General features: G+C 33.6%; 4 protein-coding genes across 7 annotated transcripts; all 4 read right to left on the bottom strand.

The window, feature by feature from the left end:
* Window positions 1–556: 556 nt before the first annotated feature.
* Window positions 557–24,919, bottom strand: LOC114759970 (protein EI24 homolog). Of its 2 annotated transcripts, XM_028949218.1 has the most exons (13): window positions 24,908–24,919; window positions 7,103–7,362; window positions 6,685–6,750; window positions 5,540–5,690; window positions 5,207–5,259; window positions 4,461–4,595; window positions 4,306–4,369; window positions 4,045–4,130; window positions 3,850–3,932; window positions 3,295–3,371; window positions 3,060–3,175; window positions 1,467–1,536; window positions 557–834 (listed from the first exon to the last, which is right to left on the bottom strand). In XM_028949218.1, exons 2-12 carry the CDS (start codon window positions 7,222–7,224, stop codon window positions 1,470–1,472), a joined length of 1,020 nt encoding a protein of 339 aa, XP_028805051.1. In that variant the 5' UTR covers window positions 7,225–7,362; window positions 24,908–24,919; the 3' UTR covers window positions 557–834; window positions 1,467–1,469. The 2 variants fall into 2 exon arrangements, with proteins under 2 accessions (XP_028805051.1, XP_028805052.1); XM_028949219.1 differs by lacking the exons at window positions 557–834; window positions 1,467–1,536; window positions 3,850–3,932 and adding an exon at window positions 3,721–3,789 and having other exon boundaries at window positions 3,061–3,175.
* LOC114759972 (uncharacterized) lies at window positions 11,800–18,464 on the bottom strand. Its single transcript, XM_028949221.1, has 7 exons — window positions 18,264–18,464; window positions 18,044–18,166; window positions 16,307–16,509; window positions 14,291–14,434; window positions 13,433–13,632; window positions 12,836–13,094; window positions 11,800–12,294 (listed from the first exon to the last, which is right to left on the bottom strand). Exons 1-7 carry the CDS (start codon window positions 18,343–18,345, stop codon window positions 12,166–12,168), a joined length of 1,140 nt encoding a protein of 379 aa, XP_028805054.1. The 5' UTR covers window positions 18,346–18,464; the 3' UTR covers window positions 11,800–12,165.
* Window positions 18,581–22,582, bottom strand: LOC114759969 (protein WHAT'S THIS FACTOR 9, mitochondrial-like). Of its 3 annotated transcripts, XM_028949216.1 has the most exons (3): window positions 22,445–22,582; window positions 21,981–22,123; window positions 18,581–21,565 (listed from the first exon to the last, which is right to left on the bottom strand). In XM_028949216.1, the coding sequence occupies exon 3, from the start codon at window positions 21,549–21,551 to the stop codon at window positions 20,427–20,429; it is 1,125 nt and encodes a 374-aa protein (XP_028805049.1). In that variant the 5' UTR covers window positions 21,552–21,565; window positions 21,981–22,123; window positions 22,445–22,582; the 3' UTR covers window positions 18,581–20,426. The 3 variants fall into 3 exon arrangements, with proteins under 3 accessions (XP_028805049.1, XP_028805047.1, XP_028805048.1); XM_028949214.1 differs by lacking the exon at window positions 21,981–22,123 and having other exon boundaries at window positions 22,373–22,582; XM_028949215.1 differs by lacking the exon at window positions 21,981–22,123.
* LOC114759971 (elongation factor 1-gamma-like) lies at window positions 23,720–27,524 on the bottom strand. The gene is made up of 7 exons (XM_028949220.1): window positions 27,477–27,524; window positions 27,255–27,296; window positions 26,551–26,700; window positions 26,381–26,441; window positions 26,209–26,261; window positions 25,031–25,132; window positions 23,720–24,186 (listed from the first exon to the last, which is right to left on the bottom strand). Exons 2-7 carry the CDS (start codon window positions 27,261–27,263, stop codon window positions 23,866–23,868), a joined length of 696 nt encoding a protein of 231 aa, XP_028805053.1. The 5' UTR covers window positions 27,264–27,296; window positions 27,477–27,524; the 3' UTR covers window positions 23,720–23,865.

Below are 27,524 nucleotides of genomic sequence, written 5' to 3'. Positions count from 1 at the left end.
TTAGAGCAAAGGAGTGGAAAAGTGGAAAACTGGAAGTTTGGAACGACCAATGACTGTTGGTGGAAGCAGAACAGCCGAATGGGTATAGCACTTATTTTTGTATTCTTTATCAAATTTTAAAATGTGTATATATATTAATACCGAGTTGGACTAGACCAAGTGGTTAGACATATTAGTCCGAAACCCAATCTGACTGAGTAAAACACCCTATCTGGTCAGCCCGATGTCATTATCAAATTGTTATTTTATAGATTAGGTAGAACCAGACTGGACCGAGTTATGACAAGTTAGACTGGGTCTCGGGTTTGATGCACAGCCCTACCAAAAAAGAACATTTAATGAAATTATTAAGCAAGATTTTCTGATTAACAATATACCCATAGATTTGATTTTCGATAAAGCTCAATGACGTCATAAAATCCACATAATCAACCTCAACTAGTAAGATAAGACTTTGTTATTAGTGTTGTGTTAAAAGTAGAAGAACCCAAAGACCTATAAAAACCTCTTTTCCAAGGTAACCTTTCCGCTACAGAATTCATGACAAGGAAATTGTAATGGAAGAGTTGCACATTGTTTTGTGAGTATTAAGCCTCATAAGTCATTAACTTGGAATCAATCAAAGAACTCTTCTCCATCAGTTTCCACCAAAAACATCTAGTTGACACTGTACAAATAATATCGTCCGGCCCAAAAGAAATCTTCAATACAAGGATATACAAAGAGAAGGATGGTTCTTCTCATTAAAACGAAAAGAAGATGAATCTTAGTAATGCGGCATGCACACGCCATAGCACAGCATCCCACCCATCCGCTTGTCGTAAAGCACTTTATCTGCTTCATTCAAACAGGTAAGAGTTTATTACTTAAAGAAAAAAACATGAACAAAGTGAAAAGTATTTTTATTTCCCAGAATTAGAACACTTGATCATCAAAATTTGTACGATCTCATTTTAATACCCTTGAAAAGGTGAAATTGCCATAAAATCATAATTTCAAAATGCAAGAATTGAGTTAATCTTCATTATCATGCCAATTTTTAAGGACCGAAACAAGCTTTTTTGTCTACATCCAAACAAAAGAAAGCATACATTGCAATATTGCAAACAATATGATCAGAAGTTGGTTTAAATTGATTGAAGACAATAAATGCATTAAAAAAGTATTTTATTTTTCAGAAATACCCTTATCTATAGAGGGGAGAGTAAATGAGAGAGAGACAATGAGTAGGAAAAAGAGATGTATGAGATAATTACTGCAGTAATATAGCATGTGATTAATGTGAGCAAAAACAGAAAAAACTGGTTAAAATTTTAGACATATATCTTATAAATAGAACCATGCCCAGCCAGAAAAAACTGCATCTTATACATAGGACCGGAGGGAGTAACAATTAACAATAGAAAGCATAGTACAGAATCAAATTAAAATAGAGTCCCTCTGGACAAAATCACTGTGTTCCTTACATATCATTGAGCTTTGTTGTCTTTTGTCCGGTCTTTATTCTCCAAGGGAAGCAAAGATAACATCCACATCTACTACAGAGGGACCAATCAAGGCAAGTGGAAAAATCAAGTTAAAATTATAATAGTAAAATTCATATGGCAATAATTATCTGAATTTATCATACAGGCCATAACCATAAAACTTATCAGAAATTCGCCAATCTAAACATATCTTTCCCACCTGTGGGATAGAAAATGATCCAATACAGACATAGCAGGGGACATAACATGTAAAGGTTCAGAGTCAAACGGTTCAAAGTTAAATTTTGGACTTATAACGCCTATGACCGTGTCTGGTTTGACGTTTTGGTGGTTTCCAACTAAAAACCAAAACACACACTAAGGTAAGGCATAGGTCTGAATTACATAAAAAGCGCAATGCTGAGTGTAGATATAACAGCTTTATATATCTATCTCAGCCTAAAAAAACATTACTTTAGGTATCCTAGCAGAACGCGCAGAGTACAACAATTCTTCCGTATGATAGGATGAACAGAACTCTTAAAACATACCTCACACAAGGAAAAATCATGATCTTTTAGTCAATGCATGAAAATTACTCTTTTTAACCGACCTTTCAGTTGAAAGTCAGCATGGAGAAAACAATTCAACCAATCAGTAAACAGTTGGGTTTCCATAGTAACAAACTAAGAAATACTACGGCCCCAACAGCTGTCAACTATCTCAAAGAGCAGCTTATACGAGGCAATAGTTTCAATAAAACAATGATTTACTCTCCCCAATCAAGGTTTTGAGTTTTCATGCTAAGCTCAAACAGGAATAGGCAACTTCTCATTGAGTTTTGATGTTACAACCAGGATCTTTACACTTTTAACTGAAAAAAAGAAGAGGAAACTGTGAAAGCACTCTGAAGAAAACAAGCTCCCAATAATTCCAAATAGTTCTTATAGTTGGGATAACAAATACTACCTCCGGTTCTTAATATAAGACCTTATTTGACTTTTATTTTGGTCCTAAATATAAGATCCCAATCTACTTTGTCTCTCATATTTATGTTTTTTTTCTAAGATAATCCTAATAATAATGATAGATCTAGCCAATGCACTTGATTAGTGAGAATATTTTAGGAAACACAACACCTATTTATTACAAATAACTAACTTAACTTATTTCCTTAATCTACTCAAATTAGTCAACTAGCTTTTATATTTAGGACCGGAGGTAGTATATAACTTTGGAAAGAAAAGGATTGCATCTCAACTACATCAAACTAACCTAGGAACAACTTGCTGGGAAGTCGGTAATTTGCTAGAAACATTGCATCATAATTATACCATCCTTTTCAGAGGCGGTATTAAAAGGGAGGGAATGACAAAGGGATAGACTGTTGATTAATGATATAAGGACCTCAAAATTGATGAACAATCATTGCTTCAATGCATTTTAAATCATTATTGCATTAACTCATAGTTATTATCATGATGATTAAACTTCATTAATCACCAGATTGATGCCTTTTAAGTCATTAGTCAAGTAGTTAAGCTTGAAAGTGCCATGTCTCTAGAGCAAAGAGATGAGTGTTGCAGAGCTTACGACACTTTATGTGCAATATGAAATATTGGAAGCCGTCCCATTCTTACGCCTCTCCATTTGCTTTTTTCAAATGATATTTCTTGATCAACCTTGGACCCAGTCGCAGTTAAAACAAACTGAAAAATAAAAACCACTATCATTGATTCATAATAGTATAATATCAAGGAAGGAAAATTAAAAGCACAAATGCACGAAGAAAATACTTTGTTTTGGGGAGGGAGGGAAACAAACATACCAGTGGGAAAAGAATAGCCATAATCCCATAACTGACAAGTGGCGAGAAAAAAAATATAGCCAAAACACAGGGGCTTCCTGTAAGGACAAAGAAAACTCAATGTAAATTGGGGGGAAAAAGAGCTGCCATAAATTTTTGCACCATATTGTAATTCTATGTCACAGCAAAGCAGAAAACCATTGTTAGTATAATGTGCAAAGATTTTAGCTTGGGAAAAATTATTCTATCAATCCTTGTAGTTTGCATTAGTAAGTAGGTTGATAGGCCCCAATAGCTTAGCTTTTAAACATGTCCCTATCTTATAAAACACTTACAGAGCCAATCCCTAAATTCTTAACAGTTACCAATGGAGCCCTAAGGCAATGACATGGCACGACAGTGATGAGAAATTAGTGATGTGAACTGTTAGATGCAGACACAACATACATATATGCAACTGAGGTTGATAAGGAAGATGAAACACAACATAAGCAGTCCGTGCGTTGGTTATATACCCTGTAAAGTGAAAATGTAAATGACGTGAAGATGAGTCGCAAATGAAAAGAATTATATTACCAAACCCAGAAAAAAATGCCCAGGAGGACTGAAAGTAGTCCAGTCTTTTGTCCAAAGGAACTTTATTAAAATTCCATTTGTACCTAATTCAAAAGAAAATATTATTTACCAAAAGATTTGAAAAAATAAAAATAAAAATCTTAAACACAACAGAAGAGAGAAGACATCAAGCTAAGATGTTGATAAAGGACATACTCGAAGCAGTAATATGCATACATCCAGGAAAGAAGTAAAAAATTGAGCATCTTCCCTATGAAAGGTATGAAACCTGTAGCATAGACCTGCATATGATAAAAGAAAAAGTATATTGATTGCACGCCAATCACAACTTTCTTATTAAAATTCAAACAAGAATTACAAAATCAACTCATTTGAAGAGAGTTGACATTCTTGCAAAATCAAATACAAATGTGTGCGCACATGCGCACGTGTGATGATGATGATGACGGCTATCACCTTGAGAAAGAATACACTCAAAAGGATTATTGAGTAAACCAGCTCTCCAGTCTCAATCATGAACCTGGATTAAGAAAATACAATATAGCTCAACCATTCAATGCATGATTTAAATGGTAAGAATTACTGTTAAGTTTCCAGGACTCTATACTTACCGTCCCAAGCCAGAAAGCCTTTTGATGTTGGAAGCATTTGCTTTATCCGATGATTTAGTTTGGCTGGAACCTTCCTCTGCAGGAGACTTGGATCTATCTATAGCGTCATACCCATGCTTGGCAATGTCATTGTACCTGAAAGCATAACATTCTTTAAGTATCAGGGTTGACTTGATCAACTCTTAAATTTGTTAAATCTGAATGTTGAAGAATTTGAGCTTTTATTCCAATCATCATTCTAATATTGAAACATTTCTTGTTGCTATTCAAAATTTTTAAAGCACCTGGGCTGATCTCTGACGGAAGATCTACTTCTCAAGTTCTAATTTCTCATGGAAGGATAGTAAAGTATAAGGAATTTTAATTAAAGTTGGACTAGGTCACAGAACTTAGAGAAGTTCTTCACTACTCATTAGAGGTATTAGAGCGGAGAAGAAGCCAGAAGTATCATGGGAATGGAAATCATTGCTGTTAGCTGCAGTTTGATGTCAGTAACTGAAGTCAAGAGGCTTTCCATGGATTTTCATCACAGAAAAAAAAAAAAAAAAGAGGGCTTCCATGGACCACTTCAATCCACAACAATCATCCAGGCTAAAGGATCCAATATATTAATATCTTCTTCCTAATAGCACTTTTCTGCCTAAATTATTAAAGTTCCGTAACTTATTTCAAAAGAAGCAAACAAATACCAAATAATTTGACAACTAACAACAAACGCAAATGAAAGATTTAAAGCATAGTATTACCAGATAGCGCTTAAAATTATGCTGAACACATATAATGGGTAAAACCAAAAGACCTGCAAGGAACAATTACATGCAGGTTAACATGAGCTCTAATAATCAGAAAATCACAGCATCTAAAAAATATAGACAAGCATCTTGAATATTTCATCAATAATACTCAAGAAGCCTCTTGGTGAGTACATGGCTATCTTGAAATGATCAGTAAAATAAATTTGAATATATAAACACATAGTAATAGATAACCCAAAAATCCTGTCAAGATACAAGCAGCCCTGTATTTAATAAAGAAAAAGTGTGAACATCAGGGTCAGATGATTGTAACTACATACTTACATAAAAGAAATGAATGAGTCCACGACGTAAGAAAGAATAAAATTTCAAAATGCCACCAAAGCCGCACAATTTACGAGAACTGAACTGTGAGCACTGATCAGGCAATATCCACTGCAATGTCGGGATGACAACTGAGTTCAGGACGAATAAACTGTACAGAGATTTGAAGATGTTCAAATAATTTAATAGAATATTTATACAAGATTGTATAAGCCATTGACCTCTAACGTATGTAGGCATTAACCAACAGATGATAACCAGGAAAAAAAGCGATTATATGAAAGAAGATCATTAATAGTAAAAACTGAACTTCATCAACTTATCAGTCATACAATTCCTCATATTAATAAAAATAAATAAATAAATAAAACCCACCTATCATGCTTTTTTTTAATTCATAAAATTCGTCATGAACACCGTCCACTTGTTAAAAAAGCAAAACAGAAAATATTTAAAAAGGAACCAGACCAAATGTTTTATGCAGACCAGTTAGATGGGTAGCAAGTTCTTCCAAACGCAGAAATCTAAGTGCTCCTCACAACAAACACACTTGAAGTCACGAGGAAAAAATAAACTGGAGACACGAGAATTCCTATTGCACTTGTTTAGTTTTCTCAACTAGACTTAGTTAATAACCACATTCACTTAGTTATCCAACAATCATCCAAAGATAAATTGATTCCTTTGAAGCTAAATCCATATTCAAACTGTTATAATATAAAGTATATACATAATTAATAACTGCAATATATCAATTATCATGCAAATTAAGCTTCATCTAATTTATGGAAGCCAGACCCCCCACCTTGTTTTAACATGGAACAGAGCAGGAATATAACCATCCTAAGTCAAATGGACTCGCCATTTTAAACTTACACACGCTTAGAACTTCAAATACTCTAATTTAATAAACGTTAGCATTACAAAAAGGTAAAATACGACTTGCACATTGATGAAAGTAGTTTTTCGCTGATAGTGTAAAAGCTCAATTCTATATAATTAAGTACCTGAGACTTTCCAGAATCAGCGAAATAATTAATAAGATTGGAAGAAGATCATCAGGTTTACCACTAACAGGTTTACTAGAACTACATTTGAATGTACATTGTGATAACTGAAAATATGATTGAAGACAGCGAAATTACCTTCCTAAGAAAATCAAACCATTTAAGAGAAAGCACTGCCCGGTCCGCACCAAAAGCTTCCTAGACCTATGCCAGAAAAACAGAAGTAAGAGAAGAAAGCAGATAAACATTATCCGATCAGAGCTCTGTTTGACTATATAGAAAGCAAAGAAAGGAAGTAACCCAATTTGAGAACCTCATCATCATATTTTTATCCTTAATTTTACAATGACATGGATTTTACCGCCTAAATTAATTGAAAAGATCACAGAAACTCACAATTGACAGAACAAATTTACCAATATAGATGAATATAAAATATAAAATTATGAAAATTGTTTTCTCAAATTTTACCATGGGTTTCTGGGAAACAAAACAGACAGTAGAGAGAAAGCCGACGCATAAGAATGCAAAATGGAAAGATGAGTAAGAGAAGGACCTTGAACACAGAATTACAACGCGATGAAGACAACAGGCCTCCTTGAAACCCTCGAGCCATAAAAGAGCCGCTAGCTTAAGTTTGGCGGTCGTCGTATTTACTAGCGGCTTTGTGGCTTCCATGGATGATCAAGAGAGAGAGCTTCTTCCCAAAGATTCTTACTTTAAAATTTGGATTATGCATCAAACTTGCGACCTCATGAACAGGTTCCCCGAAAAAGGCTCTGAAACTAAAAAGTTACAGACTGATAAACTCGTAAACTCATGACTCATGAGAGGCGAGACAACCTTTGACTTCACGAATGGGAGTTATAAGTAGTTCAAAAACCATTATTTTTGCCAACGCAAAAAATCAATTTTGTTAAATATTTAGGGTGTGTTTGGATGAAACCAAACCATGGTTTGGAGAATAACTTCTGGAGAATAGATTCTGAAAAAAATAGATTTTGGGAAGAATAGATTTTGTGAAAAAGTGATTTTGAGAAGTGTGAGTGTTTGGATAGTTGTTATTAGAAGTACTTTTTATATATATAAATTGGCATAAATTAATATGATAATTATAGAAAAAATATATTTTATGATATATTTTAATTTGAAGGAATAAAATTGTTAATAATATATTTTTTATTAACATATATTAATAATATATAAGATAATATAATTAATAAATAATTAATATGTATATATATTTATAAGATATAAGATTAAATATATTTATAAAAAATATGTTTATAAAAAAAACAACAAGATACATATCCTATAGGCTCTCACACTCTCCCCTTTTTTCTCCAAAAGTAAAAAGTTTCTGCTTTTCTCAAAACCATAGTTTTGAACGCAAACCATGATTTTGATTTTTTTCTAAGGTGTGTTTGGCAAGCACTCCAAACCATGGTTTGGGAAAAATGTTAGCCAAACACCCTTAGGGTGTGTTTGGGTGACACCCCAAACCATGGTTTGGGGAATTAATCACCCAAACACCCCCCAAAAAACCAAAACCATGGTTTTGGAAAAAGCAAAAATTTTTTGCTTTTGGAGAAGAAAGGGAGAGTGTGAGAGCCTATATGATATGTATCTTGTTATTTTTTTATAAACATATTTTTTTATAAACATATTTAATCTTATATTTTATAAATATATATATATTAATTATTTATTAATTATATTATCTTATGTATTATTAATTATGTTGGTAAAAAATATATTATTAACAATTTTATTCCTTCAAATTAAAATATATCATAAAATCTATTTTTTCTGTAATTATCATATTAACTTATATCTTTTTTTTAGTGATTTGTATATATAAAAAGTGTTTCTGATAACAACTATCCAAACACTCTCACTTCTCAGAATCACTTTTTTATAAAATCTATTCTTCACAGAATCTATTCTCCCCAGAATCTATTCTCCAGAATCACTTTTCCAAACCACAGTTTGGTTTCATCCAAACACACCCTAGTCAAATTATATATTCCATAACCTCATGTGATATAAAAATAATCGATTTTTTTGTTAGAAAAAACTTGAGTAAACTCCTCACCAAGATCGAGGCTTCCGTGTTTAAAAACCACCTATAGAAGTACTTATAAATTACCAAAGTCTTCGTATTAATAATAGGATTTGAAACCTTTCTATTTTTTATTTTTTAGACAATCGTGCAGGAGTGACCTTTATTTTTTTGTGCCATACATAGGAGTGATCTACATATAACTCAAAATATTAGGCTCCCCACAAAACACTGAAAATATTAAAAATCACATGTATATAAAAATAAAATTTATATAGTACATAAATAACGATTAAAACCATATGCATAATTTAAAAGTTAGGGAGGTTATTGGGAAAAAAAATTAGGGAATTTTATTATTAAATTATAGAGGTTAAAGAGGTAATTGATATACAATTTAAAGTTTAAGAAAGTTTTAGAGGGAATTACAATGCGATCTCAAAAAAAAAAAAATTACTAAAAAATCTTAACAACAACTAAGTAGCCTGACAAGTTTTAAAATAGAAAATGACGACTTCTAAAATTTGTTTTGTAATTATTTTTTTTCTTTAATATCTCATTGTAATTCTCTCAAAATTTTATATAATTCACTCTAATTTTTCCATCTATATAATTTAGTCCAAATATTTCCGCTAAGTTTTGTTTAATTTAATTCACAGTTTTTAAGTAGCTTGTTGTTATTGTTTATGCATGAATAATATTTAGATAATAACACTTACATAAAACAAGAATATACGAAGATAAAATATTTCAAACCCCGAAATAACACTTCTTATATAGTATCAAAGTAGCTGTTTTTGGAATGTCATGTGTAACGATAATATTTTGGTTATATTTCTATTTACTTGTTTAACCAATTCAATTTTTTTTCCCAAAAACATAATTTTAATTAATTATTGTACGATAACTTCCATAAAAAAAATTATTGTACGATAACAATCACCATTAGCAACAATGGCCATCACCATTAAATTATGTCCGGCTCATCCTCTGATTACCCCCTCCTCTTCCAATGACCCCCCCCCCCCAAAAAAAAATCAAATTCTAGATTTTAATAACTTTTGCCATTCAAAATATTAAAAGTCAAAAAATAATGGAGAATTTCATTAAACCCCTATTGTAGAGAATTTATGTCCAACAATCCTCATAAGATTCCAAATTTCACTGAACCCCTTAGGAACAAGATGAAATTAAAATTTTAGGATGAACAGACAATAACTCCCTTATTTTTTAAAAAAAAAGATTAATTGTCGCCTAAGCTTTGTTGACTGGTCGGTTGGAGCTCTAACCTTTAGCTGAGCTCTGATGGTCGGTTATTGAAGCTCTAGTCAGTAGAATATTTTTCACAAAGAAGGTGGTCGGGAGAATTTGAACCCATAACCTCTTGATAAAAAAAAAATTTATAACCACTAAGCCAATTAATACAATTGATTATATGGTACAAAAAAAATATATATGTAATAAAACAAATGCAAGTGTTCAAATGTAAATAAACAAGTATTCAAATGTAAATGAACAAGTGAAATTTGGTAATTTCAACATAAATTTAGTAATTTACAACACAAATTCAGTGATTTACAAAAAAGATAAACATTTACATTTGGGACTATGAATTTCTGCATGTTTCTTGTACATCGTCAAATTTAGGTTGTAAATCACAAATTTTTTGTTGTAAATCATGAAATTTTACTTGATCATTCATATCTAAACACTTATATTTGGAGTTATAAATTATTTTATATTTCTTGTAAATCACTGAATTTGAGTTGTCAATCGACGAATTTTTGTAGTAAATTGTTGAATTTCACTTGTTCATTTATACAAAAACACTTGTATAGTTGTATTTGAGGTCGTGAATTGCCAAATTTGAGTTGTAAATCATTGAATTTTTGTTATAAATTGCCAAATTTTATTTAATCATTCACATCTAAGCACTTGCATTTAGAGTTATGAGTTATTTTATGTTTCTTGTAAATAACTAAATTAGAGTTATAAATCACTGAATTTTTGTTATAAATAATCAAATTTTACTCTTTTTTTACACATAAATACTTGTATTTGAGGTTGTGAATTCCTTTATGTTTCTTGTAAATCACCGAATTTGTATTGTAAATCATTAAATTTGTGTTGCAAATAGCTGAATTTATATGTTCATTTACACTTGGACAATTGCATTTGTTTTATTACTTTTTTTTTTTTTTTGCATTATATGAGTAAGTGAATTGATTGATTTGGTGGTCATAATTTTTTTTGTGTATTAGGAGGTCATGGGTTGAAATCACCTTCTTTGTGAAAAATCCTTTGGTGACCGAAGCCCTGACTAGCAGCCACCAGTGCTCAGTTGGATAGTGCCAAAGATCAAAGCTCCAACTGGCTGGTCACCAGAGTTCCGGCCACAATTATTCTTTTTTTTAAAAAAAGTAAAAAGTAAGGGTATTATTATCTTTTCACCCTAAAATTTTAATTTTATTTTAGTTTTGGGGGTGTAGTGAAATTGTAGAATCTTGTAAGTGTTGCTGGACACTAATTCTCTACAGTAGGGGTTTAATGAAATTCTCCCTAGATTTAAATTCACAAACTAGTTTACCTTCTGCCATTCCCAATCCAATTTTTTCAAACAATTTACTTCTTGCATGAAAATAATTGAAATAAGGACGATTGGTTATTCGGTTTGAAAAGACAAGAAAATCAATTATAAATATATCAACATATAATGCTTACATTTTCGCTTTCTGAGTCCCCGAATTTTTCTCTTGGCCCAGAATATAGTACTTATTTTTTTCATTGGAATTTTAAATCTTGAATATTTTCCTAAATATAATCATTACACCTGAGCAGTGATCACGATGAGCAATGGATATTTAAGGGTCTGATTATTAACAATACAACAATAACATTAACAACTTGGTGGATCTAGTGCTTGTTTGGCAGGCCCCAAATCATTAACAATGCGTGTTTAAATTAAGAATAGACTGGGAATAAAATTGATTTATTGTTATGATTTTGAGAATATATTTAGTTGTAACATATTTATAAAATTGATTTGTAAAAGTTTAAAACCATACTTTTTTAAAAAAAAATCCAAACACCTTTTATATATTTATCAAAATCAATTGTAAACTCAACATAGTTATCTTTAAGCTGCCAAACACTCGCAGTACATGTGAAAACCATCATCAGGCTCCCAAACAGGCAATATAAAAACTCTAATAAACTATATTATTCATAAATGAGTAATAAAGCTATTTTTTAAGACTTCGGACCCACACTAGCTATCTTTGAAAAAACCCCACAAGTACTATGCCATCTACAATCTCCTCGGCAAAAGGACGCAAAAGGGAAGTCATAAATGAGAGTACCATTACATTCTATATTATCTTCAGAGTCTGAGTGAAATATTTGTCTTACAAATATGCCAAGAACTCTCGTGAAAATAACAAATCTACCACACCTGAAGCTGGGGTGGATATATCTGGGTGAAAAAATTTCCTGCTATACCATTCTCCTAAGTTGTGAGGCATGTCTGCACAAAATATCAAGTAATTCTCCAGTGAACTTCAAAAATCATACTTGGTTCGTCCACTTGCCAGAATGAGGCATAACATGTCTTCAATGATGGGAGAGGATTTATAGAAGTTCCAAGACTCGAGCATTAGGCGTTTTCTTGATCCTTTAAAATGTACAACCTGCATTAAAAAAATAAATCCCATACAAGAACTTTAGTTAAATATTGCTTACTTTTACTTCAGTCCCTTTGGTTTCACTAAAAGGGCTCCGATTCAGTCCTTGTGGTTTTAAGCAGCGCATTTACACAAAAGTTTGATAAGAGATGCAAAATTGTTCAAAACGTAAACAATCTGGAACTAAGGAGAGTCTGCTGATGCGAAAAATACTATTGATAACTTTTGGAAAACTTTACATCTTCCATAAAAAAAATAAAAAAAAGAGTGCCCATTTGCCTTCACTTAAAAAAAGCACTTTTAAGCTTTACGAGACTAAACTCCTCTCACATATTTATCTCATAAAGCGCAAAAATGCCTTTTTAAGCTGATCCAAACTGGCACAGAGTAATGGCAACTTTTATTTTCAATTTGAACAAAACGGCACGTTTAGTATAAACACAAAGACAATTAGTACAATTCCCCCCCCCCCCCCCCAAAAAAAAAAAAAGAAAGAAGATCAGGCATCCAGGTAAATATCTACTGCAGGCTGCAATTAATATTATACCTTAACATCCAAGGGCATGCCATGAAATTGACCAGCACCCTCAGGTGGTGTCCAGTTGTATATGGCACAAGGTAAGAACAGTACCGAAGTACCACCAATGTCTTCAGTGAAAGACAGGGGCTTTGAAAACCTGCTGGCATCAAAAGAAGGATGGGACTTCACGACCCAAGCAAGAGCTAATTGATCACCAAGCATCCGAGAAGCATTCATGTATTTTGAGCTGTAAATTTTCAAAACCTCTTGTAGGAAAAGCTTTGCCCTGCGTTTTCCCCAAATTGTTTAAGTCAAGGGAATATATAAAAATAAGGCAAAAGAGAGGAAAAGAAAATGATATCTAAATATCTAATGATTACAGAGAAATGCTTCATTAAGAAATAGAATCATATCGCTGAAGGTAATAACCAAGTGCAAAACAAAACATACCAATATAGAACATCAATTGGCAGTATTTATACATGATATCATGACTCATCACTATTTCCCAGAGTTTGTAATCATATCATTTTCGTTTAGCAACAATAGCAAAATGGTGACATTTCAGGCCAATATGAAATACATTCACTTCAGATAAAAATCCGGGCAGATCTATTTATGCACCTCAAAATTGCATCAGCAGTACCCCTCACTGCAATGAATCCTGAATTCAAAGGTTGAGCCTTATTGTTCCTGAAGGTCAACGCGAGATGAAAATTTTGGTGGTCATGGAAAACATGTCCCAGATCATCAACCACTGCTATATCAGAATCAGTGAAAATATAGTGTGTGGTACTTGCTGGCCTCTGAGAAAGCTCCTGAAGCTTGTTCCTAAAAAAAACTGCCAAACAAATGATATTCATTTTAAAAAGATAAATATTAGCATTCTTCTAATAATGACATAAAAGTATGATACAAGACAAATAAGGAGATCAAATATATGGTGAAACTGACTCTGCTTTTATCATTTAATGACAAAAAAGCAGAATTCTCCTGTCAGCAGTAGTATGTCCAGAAAAGAAGCAGAAAAGCCACAGAAATAAGAAAGGGACTGCTCCCTTGTTTTTAAGAGTCCAATTTCTCCCCAGCTTCAAAACATTCCCAAACTCAAACTCACTCAACCAACCTTATATTTCCCAGTGCTTCTCTCACATTCTCTCTCCTGAACTCCCTGGTCCCAACTACAGTTAGTCATGCTACATTGCTACTCGTTAATTCTGTTTCTCCCAGAGGATCGACCTCACTAAATTTATTGTTCCCATCAATATCAAAGTGAAAAAGTGGAAAGCTATCATAAACAAGGGAAGACTTCAACCAGCTGAGCCATTAAAAGTATAACCACAAACTATTAATTGTGCCATTAAAATTATCATGAAGACATAAACTGGTGGACAAATGAAGGAAATACATTGAATGATATGAAAAGCAACAATTTAAACCTCCATAAATGCTCAATCTACCATGAATGCAACATGATCTTACAATGTAAGACCTGATCCTTTGAAGCATCAACTTGTCTCGTGAATATTCACCTTGAATAGGATAAAGAAAGACCCTATTTTTGTGCAATGAAAAGTCAGATGCTGGGTCAGTAAGAATGATCACGCTGCTCTGGGGCATTGTCACCTGCGAATTCACATGTATCAAACACTAAATGAAGTGTATTACGCATCAACAATGATAATAAAAACTCAACCAAGTTATCAAATGAAAATGACTTACTACACAATGCATAGACAACAAACTTAATTCAGTTGGATAATTTAACATTTGACCATATCACCAAAAAAAAATGGCTATCATGCCCAAAATGAAGTTATTTAATTGAATAATTGATACAATGACACGATTGAAGGATCATGCGTGCATCATTTATTCAAGATCATGAGAGAATATCCCCACAGCAGGCCGCATGCACAAGACTGAACCTTAAAAACATTGGAGCTATTCACACGCTCTTGAAACCCAAAAAGATGGAGAGGTTGAACAACAAATCAATGAGAAGATCATGCTAGAAATTCTTGTTTCAGCATGTATAAGCTGCTTAATATTCTCTAGTGACAATGATGGAAAAGTGAAGGACAACTCTACAATGACTAACTGCAAAATAGCCAACAAAAGAAAAGAAAATGAATTGAGACTCCAAGCTTCTGAGAGGTCATGTGCTCTCCTACTATCCAAAACCTTGTCGATTTCTTCCCCCACTCCCTTTGGTCTAGCCGAAATCCCATATAGGAAGGAAGAGCCACATTCTCTCTCATCCACTCATATACCTCATGCACCATGTGATTAGGTCAGTTTTCTGTCCTTTTTTTTTATTATTATTATTACAAAGGATATGCACAAAGATAGAGAAAGATCCAACTGATAAAACATGAGGGCGCACAAGCCCATTAGTTAAATCATGCAACATAATATCTCCACATTCAATTGGCAGCTCTGACATGAGCATCGTCTGTTTCAATAGTGTGGGCATAACACACAAACTAGTCAGAACAAATGTTGGCATCCCTAAATATATGATCACTAGTGACTTCCCAATTGCACATAAGAAGTCTTCTTATATCTTCAACTATGCTGAAAGCTGGGTGACTTATGCCATGAACTTTTGAGATATTATTAAGAGCTTCCATAGAATTTAAAAACACCCTTTTTGAGAAGGTTTGATCCTATGTCTGAACAATACTATTTGCGTAAAATCCTAATTTCTTCATGAATTCACATCTCCAATTGCAATTTTCATCGTGTGTTAGTCGTCCACAAGTTGCTTCACTGACTTGATTGATAGAGCCATCAACATCCCATCTAACCCATCCTGGATCCAGTCTCCTCCAACTTAATCGTCCATTAACAAGATGTCTCCCCAACTTCTCTTGTAATTCCACAAGTTAGTGAAAGGCCAATAACCCATCTTGGCTCAAACTGCGTGGTTAAAAAGGCAATATCCCTCTCCCTATTAGTACTTCCCTTTTCGACACCTCCCCCAGCCTCACTTTTTAGGGCTTTATCTTTTTCCCTTTCCTCAAGTAAACATTCCATTTCCAGTAAAGGCCCATCAAATGCACTGAATACTTCTCTGTGAAAGTGAGAAGAAAACGAACCCAGAGGCCTATCCTCTCTTTGCTAATGGTGAAAGCAATTAACTTACTTTGAATGTCATAAAATTCAGCTTGTATGCTACCAAAGGTAAGTTTAGTTTTAATTTCCCAAGCCAGGCTCCAGTATCAATCACATATTTTTTAGTAGCTAACAAATGACTAGGTAGCAGAACATATGATGCTCATGGCAGAACAAGGTTCATGAAGGACTTACCTTTTTAGACAATAACATATTACTAATTCCAGTTAGTAAACACCAAAGTATGAAATCCTGGGCATTAACTGGTCCAGAAAGCATTAAAGTTGCCACAAACCTCATTACAGAACTAGCATGCAATTGTAGGGGAATAAGCCTATGGTAACATGGCAATAACTTTCACAAGTTGTACTTAATAACTACCTGAACGAAGTTAATGAAGACATTCAACACGGCCATTGACCTCTGCACCTTATTATATGAAGAATCCCCAATAACTGTGTTTGATGATCTATCATCTACGTTGCTAGCAGAAGAATTGTAAATGGTAAAGACAGTGACAAATGCAATGTCCTCAGCACGTGACACATTATGAGAAGAGTGAGTCTTGTTGAGAGACTTAGTTCCTGTGCATTGTTTCAAAAAGGATTAAAAGGGAAAATGCAAAGAGACTGTTAAAAAAGGTGAAATACATTATAAGAATCATCATCATTATATATATAAAATTGAACAACCAGAATACTAGCTGTGTTATCGCATGGAATTATGTGCAATTTTTTTAATAATTTAGCATCTCATGCCGTATTGCACAGGCCAATGCTAGTTTACTTAAATAATGAAGAGACTATACAAATGTCAAACGAAAAACATCATGAAAATATAATTGTAATATTGCCTAATTAACATCAATGACGAAGTAAAAGCCCTTGAGAAAAATAGTACTAATGATGGACCTGAAATGCTGAAAATCTACGGTAAGAAATAATAGGTGTAATTGGGGGTTCAAGGCTGCTATAATAGTTGAGGCATCTGGAAGGGTCAAAAAAGGAAATAACACCAACCACCTCATATGGGTTGTGAGGTAAGGGCTTTTTTTCCTTTTCTTTTTAGGGGGTCGTTTTTTTTTTTTTTTTTTTGGGGGGGGGGGGGGATTGGGAGCCGTTGAGAGGGAATAAGTTGTGGAGTTCGAAGCATGGGAGGGTTTGAGGAAGAATCGATTTTTGAGCACAGTCTCGTGCATCTCAGAAGCTAGAGGACGCCTATTTCACTTCTTTCTCCATTTATTTTTCATAATGTAAACCTGTAATCTTCCAGTTCTAACTTGGAACTACAGATTCATCTACATAAAAATAACATTTACCATGAATGACAGCCCTGCACTGATCATTCCAGATGCACAAACTTCTTCAAGATCATTCACTTCTACTGATTAGCAACCATGAGGTTTAGTCTCTCAGCCTATCGTACCATGAGCTTTAATTACCAAGCTATTTTAGCATCTAAGAAATTATGCAAGCTCCCTTTATCTAATAGCATATCCAATAGCTGTTTCATAACTTCCAAGCTCCCTTGCGCCAAGAATTGCATAATTAATTAATCCCTAAAAGTTTGATAGATTTTTCGTTTTATATAGTTCAGTTACTATATATTTTCAGATATCAGAAAGAAATTTTGAAAATTAGGATGCGTATTAGAAACAATAAACAAAAACAATTTTACATAATGCTATGAAATTCAACTTATTAATAATAACACAAGAAATAATGCTGCTTTCACCTACAAAACAACTTAAACAAGGAGTCAATAAGTTTCAGTATCTGTTAATAATATTTGCAAAACTAAGGTTGAAGCATGTATAACGGAACTGAGTGTGATGATTTCAAAATGTCGTGAGCATATTTACAGTGAATAACAATAAGAGAGCAAAGTTACAATCATTATGAAGTGTCAGGGAAAGAAGCCTATTCAATTGGATAAAATGTTCCCAGATAACTCAATAGTAATATGGCTTTGATTAGGAGGGACTAAAGCACAAGGTCCTAAATTCAAATTACTACCATATTTTCTGTGACTAGTTAACAACTGAAAAGAGGTTAAAACCTCTTATCCACCATATAATAAAAAAAAAAAAATACTATTTTATAAAGAGAATTGGAGAACCTTGGCATTGCAAACGATTAGCCAAGCCTTGACCAGCAGCAGAACCAAGAACCAGATGATCAAATTTCTTTTGAAGTTTCTTCTGGGGTTCCTGCATGCTTGAGTTTTGGTGCAACTCCATGACTGATACAATGGGAATGAAATTTGTTAGTAAGGCAACCACAATACATCAAACGACAAGATATTTTTGACAAATATAAGTGAATAAGGAATAACCCACCAGATAACAGATGGGGAAGAAAGAAAATAAGAGGAAGACCAAACAGAAACCGACGCCATCCACTGCATATTTTCATTTTCATGCCTGCTATGTTCTCATCTGCAGCTGAATGACAATACAAATAAGCAGAAATAACAAATAACTGGATCTTGCACTCTTGCTCAATTGAATAACAGAGATGAACTAGGGAAAATTCATTAACGGAAACTTTGAAACCATGCCAAGACAAAGAAAAAGTAAATTGCAGGTATAGCTTATCCCACACACATCACAATTTTTTTTCCCCCGGCAAGCCTCAAACTAGCGCATTATAGATGGACAACATTCATAAATATATGAAAGTAAATAACATAAATTTAAGTTGAACATACTGTCTCCAAATATGTGCAAACACAGAAAGTTAGGCCTGTATAGATAGATAGGGCTGCATGACAAACATACCAGACCGGATTTCTATCTAACCCAAGGTTTGGTTTGAAATCCCTTTGGCCTTGACATGTTAGACCATGGTTTGGTCCAACCCAGAACAAACTCGGTGTTGGACTGGATCCAGCTCGGTCTCCCAGGCTGGGAGACTGTTCAGCCAAACCAACAATTATTTTTACTATTATTCCTTGAAATTCATTCAAACAATAAAAATTAGAAAAAATCCAGAACCCAAATTCTAGTGTGGGAAAGAAGAAATCTAACAATTCAAACCTCGCTGACAAATAAATTTGCACCAAAAAAATATCATTACCGAAAAAATCATCTTTCATCGGTGAATGACACATACACAAACTTGAGGCATGTAAATGAAGAGGGACTGGTGACAATAGGAGAGAGGAGAGGAAGAAGGAATAATGACGGCAAAGCTCAAAGCAAATGAAGGAGGACATGACAATAGTGGAGGAGAGGACAGAAGAGGAGGAACCTGCAGATCCAGGCAACAGAGGACTGTCGACCCTAGCTGCAGATCTATGGAGCCACAAACGTGAGAGTAGAGATGACAGTCAGAGACAAAACCACAACCATGGAGAACACCTATAAGACAAGAAAGAAGGCAAAGGTGCAAAATGCGTGATGCTGAACTCAGATGATCACAGTGAAGATGAAACAGAAGAGAGGAGATCAAGACAGATTGGGCAGGAAGGGCGGCAGACAGTGAATTGAAAGGGCCAAGGGATATGTGGAGAACCTACAGAAGAATTCCTCTTGCTGAATTTTCCTTTATATCATGTGTGCTATGGAGATCATTAATCTTCTTAAACATTCTGAAAAGGAATTCCATTCATTTGTTGTTTTATCATATATATAGTGGATTAACATGAGGGGGGGAACAATTATTTAGTTTTTTATGACTCTAAAAAGTTAGACAAGCATTATGGAAATAAACAGGAAAATGATAGTACACCTAACATGACTACATAATTACGTTTCAAATGGCAATATCTCAAACAGAAGCCAGAGCAATCATGATTACATTCCAAATGGCTCTTTATAGAGTAGAATGAGGAAACATTGCTTTTGGAATAGGTCACGAACTATCCAAAGTAGAATAATAAACCATCCTATAAGATGGCCCTGTCCCTGCTATGCCACAAGAGAAGCCCTGGCATCCATTTCCTGACACTCATATTGCAAACTACTAACATACCACGTAGCAAGTTGTCATAGAATATCAAGTGCAGGTCTTCATCAAATGCACTTTTCTGAAGGATCAAGAAATCACTGTTTATAAAGATGCCACAGAAATTGGTGACAGAAGTGCTGAAAAGTTTTCTTTCACAGAATTGAAGTGGTATCTAAGTCAGCTTACAACCACTTCAATTAATCCACCTCCTTGGCTCATACAAAGGCAAGCCATCCACACCGAGAGTAAAGGGATTTGCAAGGAAACTCATTGTGGCCTGCTCTCAAGAAATTGGCGAAGCTAGAGTTCAAATCTATAACGATCTACTTCACCATATATTACATGCCAAAACAAAGTCAACCACTTGGGAATATGGAATTGCAAAGAAACTTGAAGGGAGTAACCCTCCAGTTCTAGCAGTAGGAAATTACAACATTGTTAACTTCCATAAACATCTCAGTAATATCTTACAAAGCCCATATCTTTATTTAGAAAAACATAACCAATTGTCAGTTTAACTAGTTGAGCTCAAAACATGTCCAGTTCCATTCCTAGGCTTTAACTTCTTGACTATCCCTCATCTTAGCAGGTTTCAAGTAATTCTCAACTTTTGTCATGAGATGAATGTACCAATATCTCGTGCTCATTAATGGATGCTTTTCAACCAAAAAGTCCTTTCTATAAGCCTCCCTAAGCACGATAGTCTGAGTCCTAATCTTATTTGAAATATAAAATATTCCTGGGTGATGAACCAAAGCCTTCCTAAACCTTGTCTCCAACCCCAAACACCCTCCTAAGGACAGCAAATTTTTCCGCTCTGTCTTCTTAGACACAAGAAGGCAAAGTAATTCATGCAAAATCGCCACTACCCACTTCTCAGCCTGGTCACTATTTGGTTCAAGATGAAATGAATTTTCATATGGAGAAATGTAAGGCAATGATTGCCACTCCTCAAACCACGTCTTAACCCTCTTCTCCAAATCAAAACCTTTTGGCAAACACATTGGGAATGCAATATCATGCCTTCTTTTTCCTCCACCATAATACGAGTTCATTAACCTTTTCTCCAACTCAGACACAGCAAGCTCCTTTCTCCACGAAACAATCTCTAAGGCAAGCACTTCTTTCCCTGTCAATGGATCTTCCACTCCACAAATGTCAAAGTAATCAGGGTAATCAGCCAAAAGCACTGTTATGTAATCATGAGGAAGACCTAGATCCCACTTGAACTTGTCAATTATATAAATGGGCAATCTTGAAATGCCAGCAAGCATTAAAAACCTTGTAAGCCTCTTAACAATATCTTGACGGATGTTTATAGAGCTATGAATGGCCAATTCTTCTTTGTGGAGGGCCAAGGCTGGAGGAGTAAGCTTGACATGAGGAGGTAGTCCAGGTCTGGGTTGGAATTGCATGAAGATTGAATGATATTTATCAATGAATTTGGCTGTCGTGGTGGGAAGGTTGAGAGGAGATTTGAACAGAGAAACAGTGGAGACGGGAAGAGATTCAGAAGGAGATGAAATAATATGGTTCATGAGGAAAATTGCCTGTTTGAGATTCTTCTCTTTCTCCACCACAGAGTCAAGATATGGGTCTCGAACCCATTTGACTTTTGCATTCAAAAAAGTTCGGAAGAGGTTGAGCTGGTATGGAAGTTTGGAGGGTAAAGCCATGAATCACCAGCTCACTGCCATGGAGTAGAATGAAAATCAACATACTTAATAAGGGGTAAAAAATTTTGTACATCAAAATAACACTTTTGAACTCAAAATAAGATTGTAGAAAGGATCATATTACAAAATATCCCCTTGTCTACCCATTCCTTGCGACGGAGGACATGTCACTTTGTCCCCATTCCACACAATGATGAGGGAATTCAAATGCAAGGTAATAATTACTATATAGATTAACTAAATTTTCGTACAATTAGAAAAAACAAAGTGATAAAGCTAAAATACAAAATCAAGAACAAAATTTTATGTTTAAAATATAAAATTTAGAATTGAAAACATCCATAAATTTCCGTAATAAATAATACAAACAAAAGATCGAAGTTAATGCAACCACAAATTCCTAGTACAAAGCAATGTAAATAACCCAACCTAAATAAAAGAGAACCCTGAGAGTGCCGACAACGTATCAATCTTGGTGAGGGCTATCTGTATCCCATTTACACCTTCACGAAATAGCATATGCAGACTGCTAAAGACTTGCAACTCAGCAAACTAAGTAAAATAACTTAGTCCTGCGTGCGGATGTGTGTTTTGCATCAGAAGAAATCCCCTCTCAGTTGATGTAAAACGTTACATGGTGTTCAAATGAAACTTATTCATTTCACAGATTTATCAGCAATCAATTTCTGATGGACATCACAGCAAAGCTCATTTCACAACATCCAAACAAACTGTAACATTTTACTTTCGGCCTCTAGATATGAGAATTTAAAGCATTCTACTTTCCTAACTGGAACCGACCAGTCGGAGATAGAAATTACCAGTAAAATCAACTTCTTCATCACGTCAACACAGAGAGAAATCACCGAATAAAAACGAGCAGCGAAGCAGACCTTTACTGCGGAGATTGAAGTGCCGATGAAGATAAGCACGGAACGAAAGTTCAGAGATTTTTATTCTTCCCCAGCAAAATGCGGGCTGAAGTTTCGAGATCTGGCTCCTCTTCAAGCACCAGCGAATCGACGGGGTTTTTTCTCTTGAAGAATGGAACAACGAAGGAGATTATTTTGTACAACCGGTGGACTTTCACAATAAATATTACAGTGCTAACAGCAAATGTTTATAGCTTCCGAGCAATTGTTTTGTGGAATTCTATACTTAAATATCCACTAGAACCTTTAAGCCCAAAAAATATCCACTATACCTAAATGGTTTCTTATGAATTTTCTATAATTAATACACATAACTTCCATTATGTAGATTTATTTTTTGTTGTAATTCTTACATTTTACTTAACATAACGGACTTTTTCCCAAATTTTTCCTTTTCCTTCAAAATTAATCTAATTAGTTGAAATTAATTAATTTTTATATGTCACTACATTCTATATAGTATAATACTATAGTTCATGACAAATTCGTGCCAAAATGTCAACAGCTAGTTGTACTAATGTTAATACCACTTGTCACACTTGGATGAAGTCTCACAATCCAAACTTAGAATTGGTATGTTTGCATGTGTGCATGTGTATATTAAATTTATTAAAAAAAAGTTCATTGGATTAATTGCATTAATTTTCAATAATAAGTTGTCAATAACCTGCACGTTATGCCTAAATGCATTTAACTATACAAAAAAAAAAAATTGATCATTTTATTAAATAGAAAAATGAAGGGAAATCTTAGAGTAATTGGTTAAATTATTTTTGTATGACTAAAAGGTCATGGGTTCAAACCGTAGAATTAACCTCTTAAAAATAATTTTCAAAGTAAGGCCCCTTTTTTTTTATTAAGCCTTAATAATTTGACATGAGTTATAAATTTCTTAATAACACTAATTAGTTGAGATCATCCATATTTACAGTCTCTCAATTTCAATTAACATTATTACGTAAATATATTTTACTAATGCACATTTTACATATTCATTTAGGGCACATGGCAAGGACCACTAATAAGTTTAAGGAAGCCTTGCAGAAGCTTTTCTCAAAAGCAAAGCAGAAGCATTGCTAATGAGTCCACCAAAATGAATATAAAGAATATATTTCGAGAAAAAATGACTTGAGAAAAAATGACTTTATGAAAGATTCACATATCATAATTAGATAAAAACACACACATAGAGGATGCAATTGACTAATTCCAAACCACATCATAGAATTCAATACAAAGTTAACAAGAAACTAAGTTCTACTCAACAAAGACACCTCACGGTTAATTAAACACCCTTCCAACTAAGACTAACTTTTCATGAGGCTTATGCATCGCTCCTCCTCTTTTGCCTCTTCTTTGGGCTTCTCAATCTCTTATTGGACCTACTTTGGTTGGGCCTGCTTGGCAGATTCTTTGGGCTTCTGTTGAGGCAATATAGGTATAGTAGCCTCAGTCTGCTTAACCTCACCAATGATCTTGTGGAAATTGGGCTCATTGACCAAGGCCCAAAAGTATCTCTCAACATGAGGAAACTCTGAAGTGAAGCTCTTGGTCATGAGGCGAGTGAAACCTCTGTACAAATTGCAAGTCATAATAATGTCAGCCAACGTCAGAGATTGGCCAACCAGATACTTGTTAGAAGCAAGGTGAGTGTTCAACGCCCCTAGTGCTCTCCTCAATGCTGAAATTTTAAATTCCTCAACCTTCATCAAGACACAAAATTTCACACCAAATTAAATAAATCTCAAGGCATGATGATATTAATGGAATTAGACACACGCGCTGCAAAAATCACAACACACACACACACACACATCAATACATGAGTGTGTTTTCTTTGCATCCTAAAATTTTTGGGTCCTTCATGAAATTATGTACGTCATGATGATATTAATGGAATGCTGATTATTAATGTAAATCATTCAAATTGATTTTAGATAATTACGATTTGATTTTTTGGTAAAAATTTAGATTTAATTTAATTTTAAAATTTTAAATAATTTTTTATTTTAATATACACGAAATCTTAAAAAAGAAGAGTAAGTTTATCGTTTACAAAACTACATATTAAAAACTTTGAATTTAGTTTATTTAAAAGAAATAATTTAGACTATTTAGATCTTATGGTACCAATGAGCACCATTGCTTATAAAATATTTTAATGATATAGTTGTCAATCTTATGAATTTAGGCACACATATAAAGGGCCGGTAGATTCAACAATGAACATTATCTTAACTTAACAAAAAAATTTCCAGATTAAACTTGTCCATCTCAAATTAAAACATGAATCTTATCAAGTTTAAGCCAGCCACCATTAGCTTTGACCAAGTTTCAAATTATGGGCGAGTTTGCATGCGCTTTGATTCTGTTTTTTTTTTTTTAAGTGTAAAAAGTCAAAATTAGTTCATTTAAGAATTCAACTCATGAGTTTAACAAATAATAATAATAAACATTAGGTTATTAGAATTGACAACATCAGAATTGCTCAACACAATAATCAAAACTCACATATATGTAAATGGAAGAGTTGTTAGAACATGTTACCGGAGGATGATGAGGGGCTTGTCCCATTCTTGGCCTATACCAATCATTAATATTGCCATCAATCTCTAATGTGGAGAAGTCAATCCACTGTTCAATTTGAGCCTGAAACACAAAAAATAACAGACGATGTTAAGACCAAAAGAAACTAGCAAGAAATGCCACCTCCATCTGGAATATCTAGACTGAGAGGAACTACGAAAAATAAATACTCCGTCCAATTTTAAATGTAACAAGTAGTTGGGGACTTTGCTTTGATTTTAAATACAAAATTTTAAAGGAAAATTAGAAGAGAGGACATGTAGAGAAAATTATTTAGTAAAAAGAACCATAGAAATTAGAATTATTTAAAAAGACCAAATGTTAAAATATAAATTTTAAAATACTAAATTGACCCCGCCCGCTTCGTTCCCTCTGCCGCCGCTCTTGTTTTCATTTAAGGGGGGGAAAATCCTAAATGGATCAAGATTTATAAAATGTTAGTTTAAAGATTTGAGGCAATGTTAGTTTAATTCTTATAAAATGTTAACTTCCACACAACTTCCATTTGATCTAAGGGGTTAATTTTGTTGGTTGCTTTTTTGTCTCTTATGTCGAAGGAGATACTGTCTGTGATTTGAGGAGCTTTGTTGGGAGGGGTCAAGCACTTAACACTAACGAGTAGCATTTTTCTCAAACAAATTATGGAGTTTTTGTGGGCAAATGGATTGAACTATATCATGTTTGATTTTGCAGGTTGAGAAGAATCAATTTTTGGTCACCTATTTTGGGGCACGTCGGAATGGGCACCTGATGTAAAAATATGGTTGCAGACTTACAAACTGATAATAAATTAATCAAATAATCTGTGTGGAATGAGATGTGGGTTAGTGAAAAAGGAGAAAACTCACTAACTGTCAAATAATTGAGATATCACGTGAGAGAATATAAGAGGATTAGTTATGGGCAATTTAGTCTTTTTAAAATTATATCTTAATATATGGTCCTTTAAAATAATTATAATTTTTATGACCCTCTGCACCAAATATTTTTTCCTATAGGTCTTTTGTTCTAATTCTCCCATATCTTAATTCACTTCAAAGTAGATGATTAAAATAATTAGGTCGGTTGATTTGCTTAATTTCGATAAATTAGTTATTCAACTTTTATATTTAAAACTGTTTAATTGGTAGAAAACTTACGTGAACAATGAGAGAAGACCCGTACAAAGCATTGTCAGGTTTTAATCGAGCAACTGCATCGACTCAAAAGAAAATAATTATAAAAAGAAAAATACCTAAAGATACTTCCTTCCCTTTAATAAACAACAGAAAAACATTTTAACAGTGATAAATGAATGGCCTTATTTGTTACCATAGCGAGCAACAGCATTACTCTCAAAGATTGGACCATCTGCAGTTTCCAACACAGGAACCTGAAAGCGCAATAATGTAACTTTTAGTAAAGTTTAATTAATCAATTAATTTTAAAAAAAATTCCTTTTCCCAACCAAAATATAAAATAATAATTAAAAAAAATAATACCTTGCCAATAGGGTTCATCTTGCGATATTGAGGAGTTTTATTAGAAACACCCATCTCAAAATTTGGTGCCAATTTAACTTCCACACCACTATACTCTGCTGTTATGAATATCTTGTATGTATTTTTGTTTGTTTTGCGTGCGTGCAAGATCTGCACAAACACAATAATAACAAGTAAGCAAATTATATTTTAATGAGATATTTTAAACCAAACAATAAATTTCATAAACTCCATACAATTCTATAAGTTAAAACTTTTCTAAATACTCCTCCAATTCTTAATATATGGCTTAATTGGTGAGTTGATCTTGGTCCTAAATATAAAACTTATTTATCATATTTATCAGTTTTTTCTAAATTATCCTTATGGATATTCTCTTAACTATAATCAAGTGAAAGGGGGAGGGAAGATATTAAGAAAAATGATTATGGTGTTTTAAGAAAAACATGTCATATTTCTTATAATTAACTAACTTACATAACTTCCTTAATCCAATTAGATTATCTAAATAAATCTTATATTAAGAACCGAAAAAGTATCATAGAACTAGACGAGAGCCAATTCGATCAATAAAAGCCAGACTTTTATATACAAAAGCTACGGAAAGTTACAGAAGTTATGAAAAGCATATAACTTCCAAAAATGGAGCTTAATTTGTACAATATAGAGAGATTTTGGTCACTAGGAAACCAAATATAACTCACCAGGGCCATGGCTTCAGATTGAAAGCTTCTCTTCGTCAAGATCTGATTAAACAAGACAACAACCAGTCGATTAGCTGGTACTCATAATTCAATATTATTTTTTTGAAAAAAAAAAAAGGAATCCTGAAAATGCAAAGTGATCCAGAATTCAAAAAGAATGCAAGTTTTCTTCAAAATTCAAACCAGATTTTAGATGTGGAGGGAGAGAGACAGAGCTGATACCTGGTGATTTGAGGAGTGAGAACTGAAAGCAAAGTCCAGAAAGTTAAG

The sequence above is a fragment of the Neltuma alba genome, unplaced genomic scaffold, assembly GCF_004799145.2.
Source record: "Neltuma alba isolate B1F8T4 unplaced genomic scaffold, ASM479914v2 tig00010924_pilon, whole genome shotgun sequence".
Lineage (NCBI taxonomy): Eukaryota > Viridiplantae > Streptophyta > Magnoliopsida > Fabales > Fabaceae > Neltuma > Neltuma alba.
The sequence above is the reverse complement of the archived record's forward strand: the minus strand, read 5'-3'. Positions and strand labels throughout refer to the sequence as shown.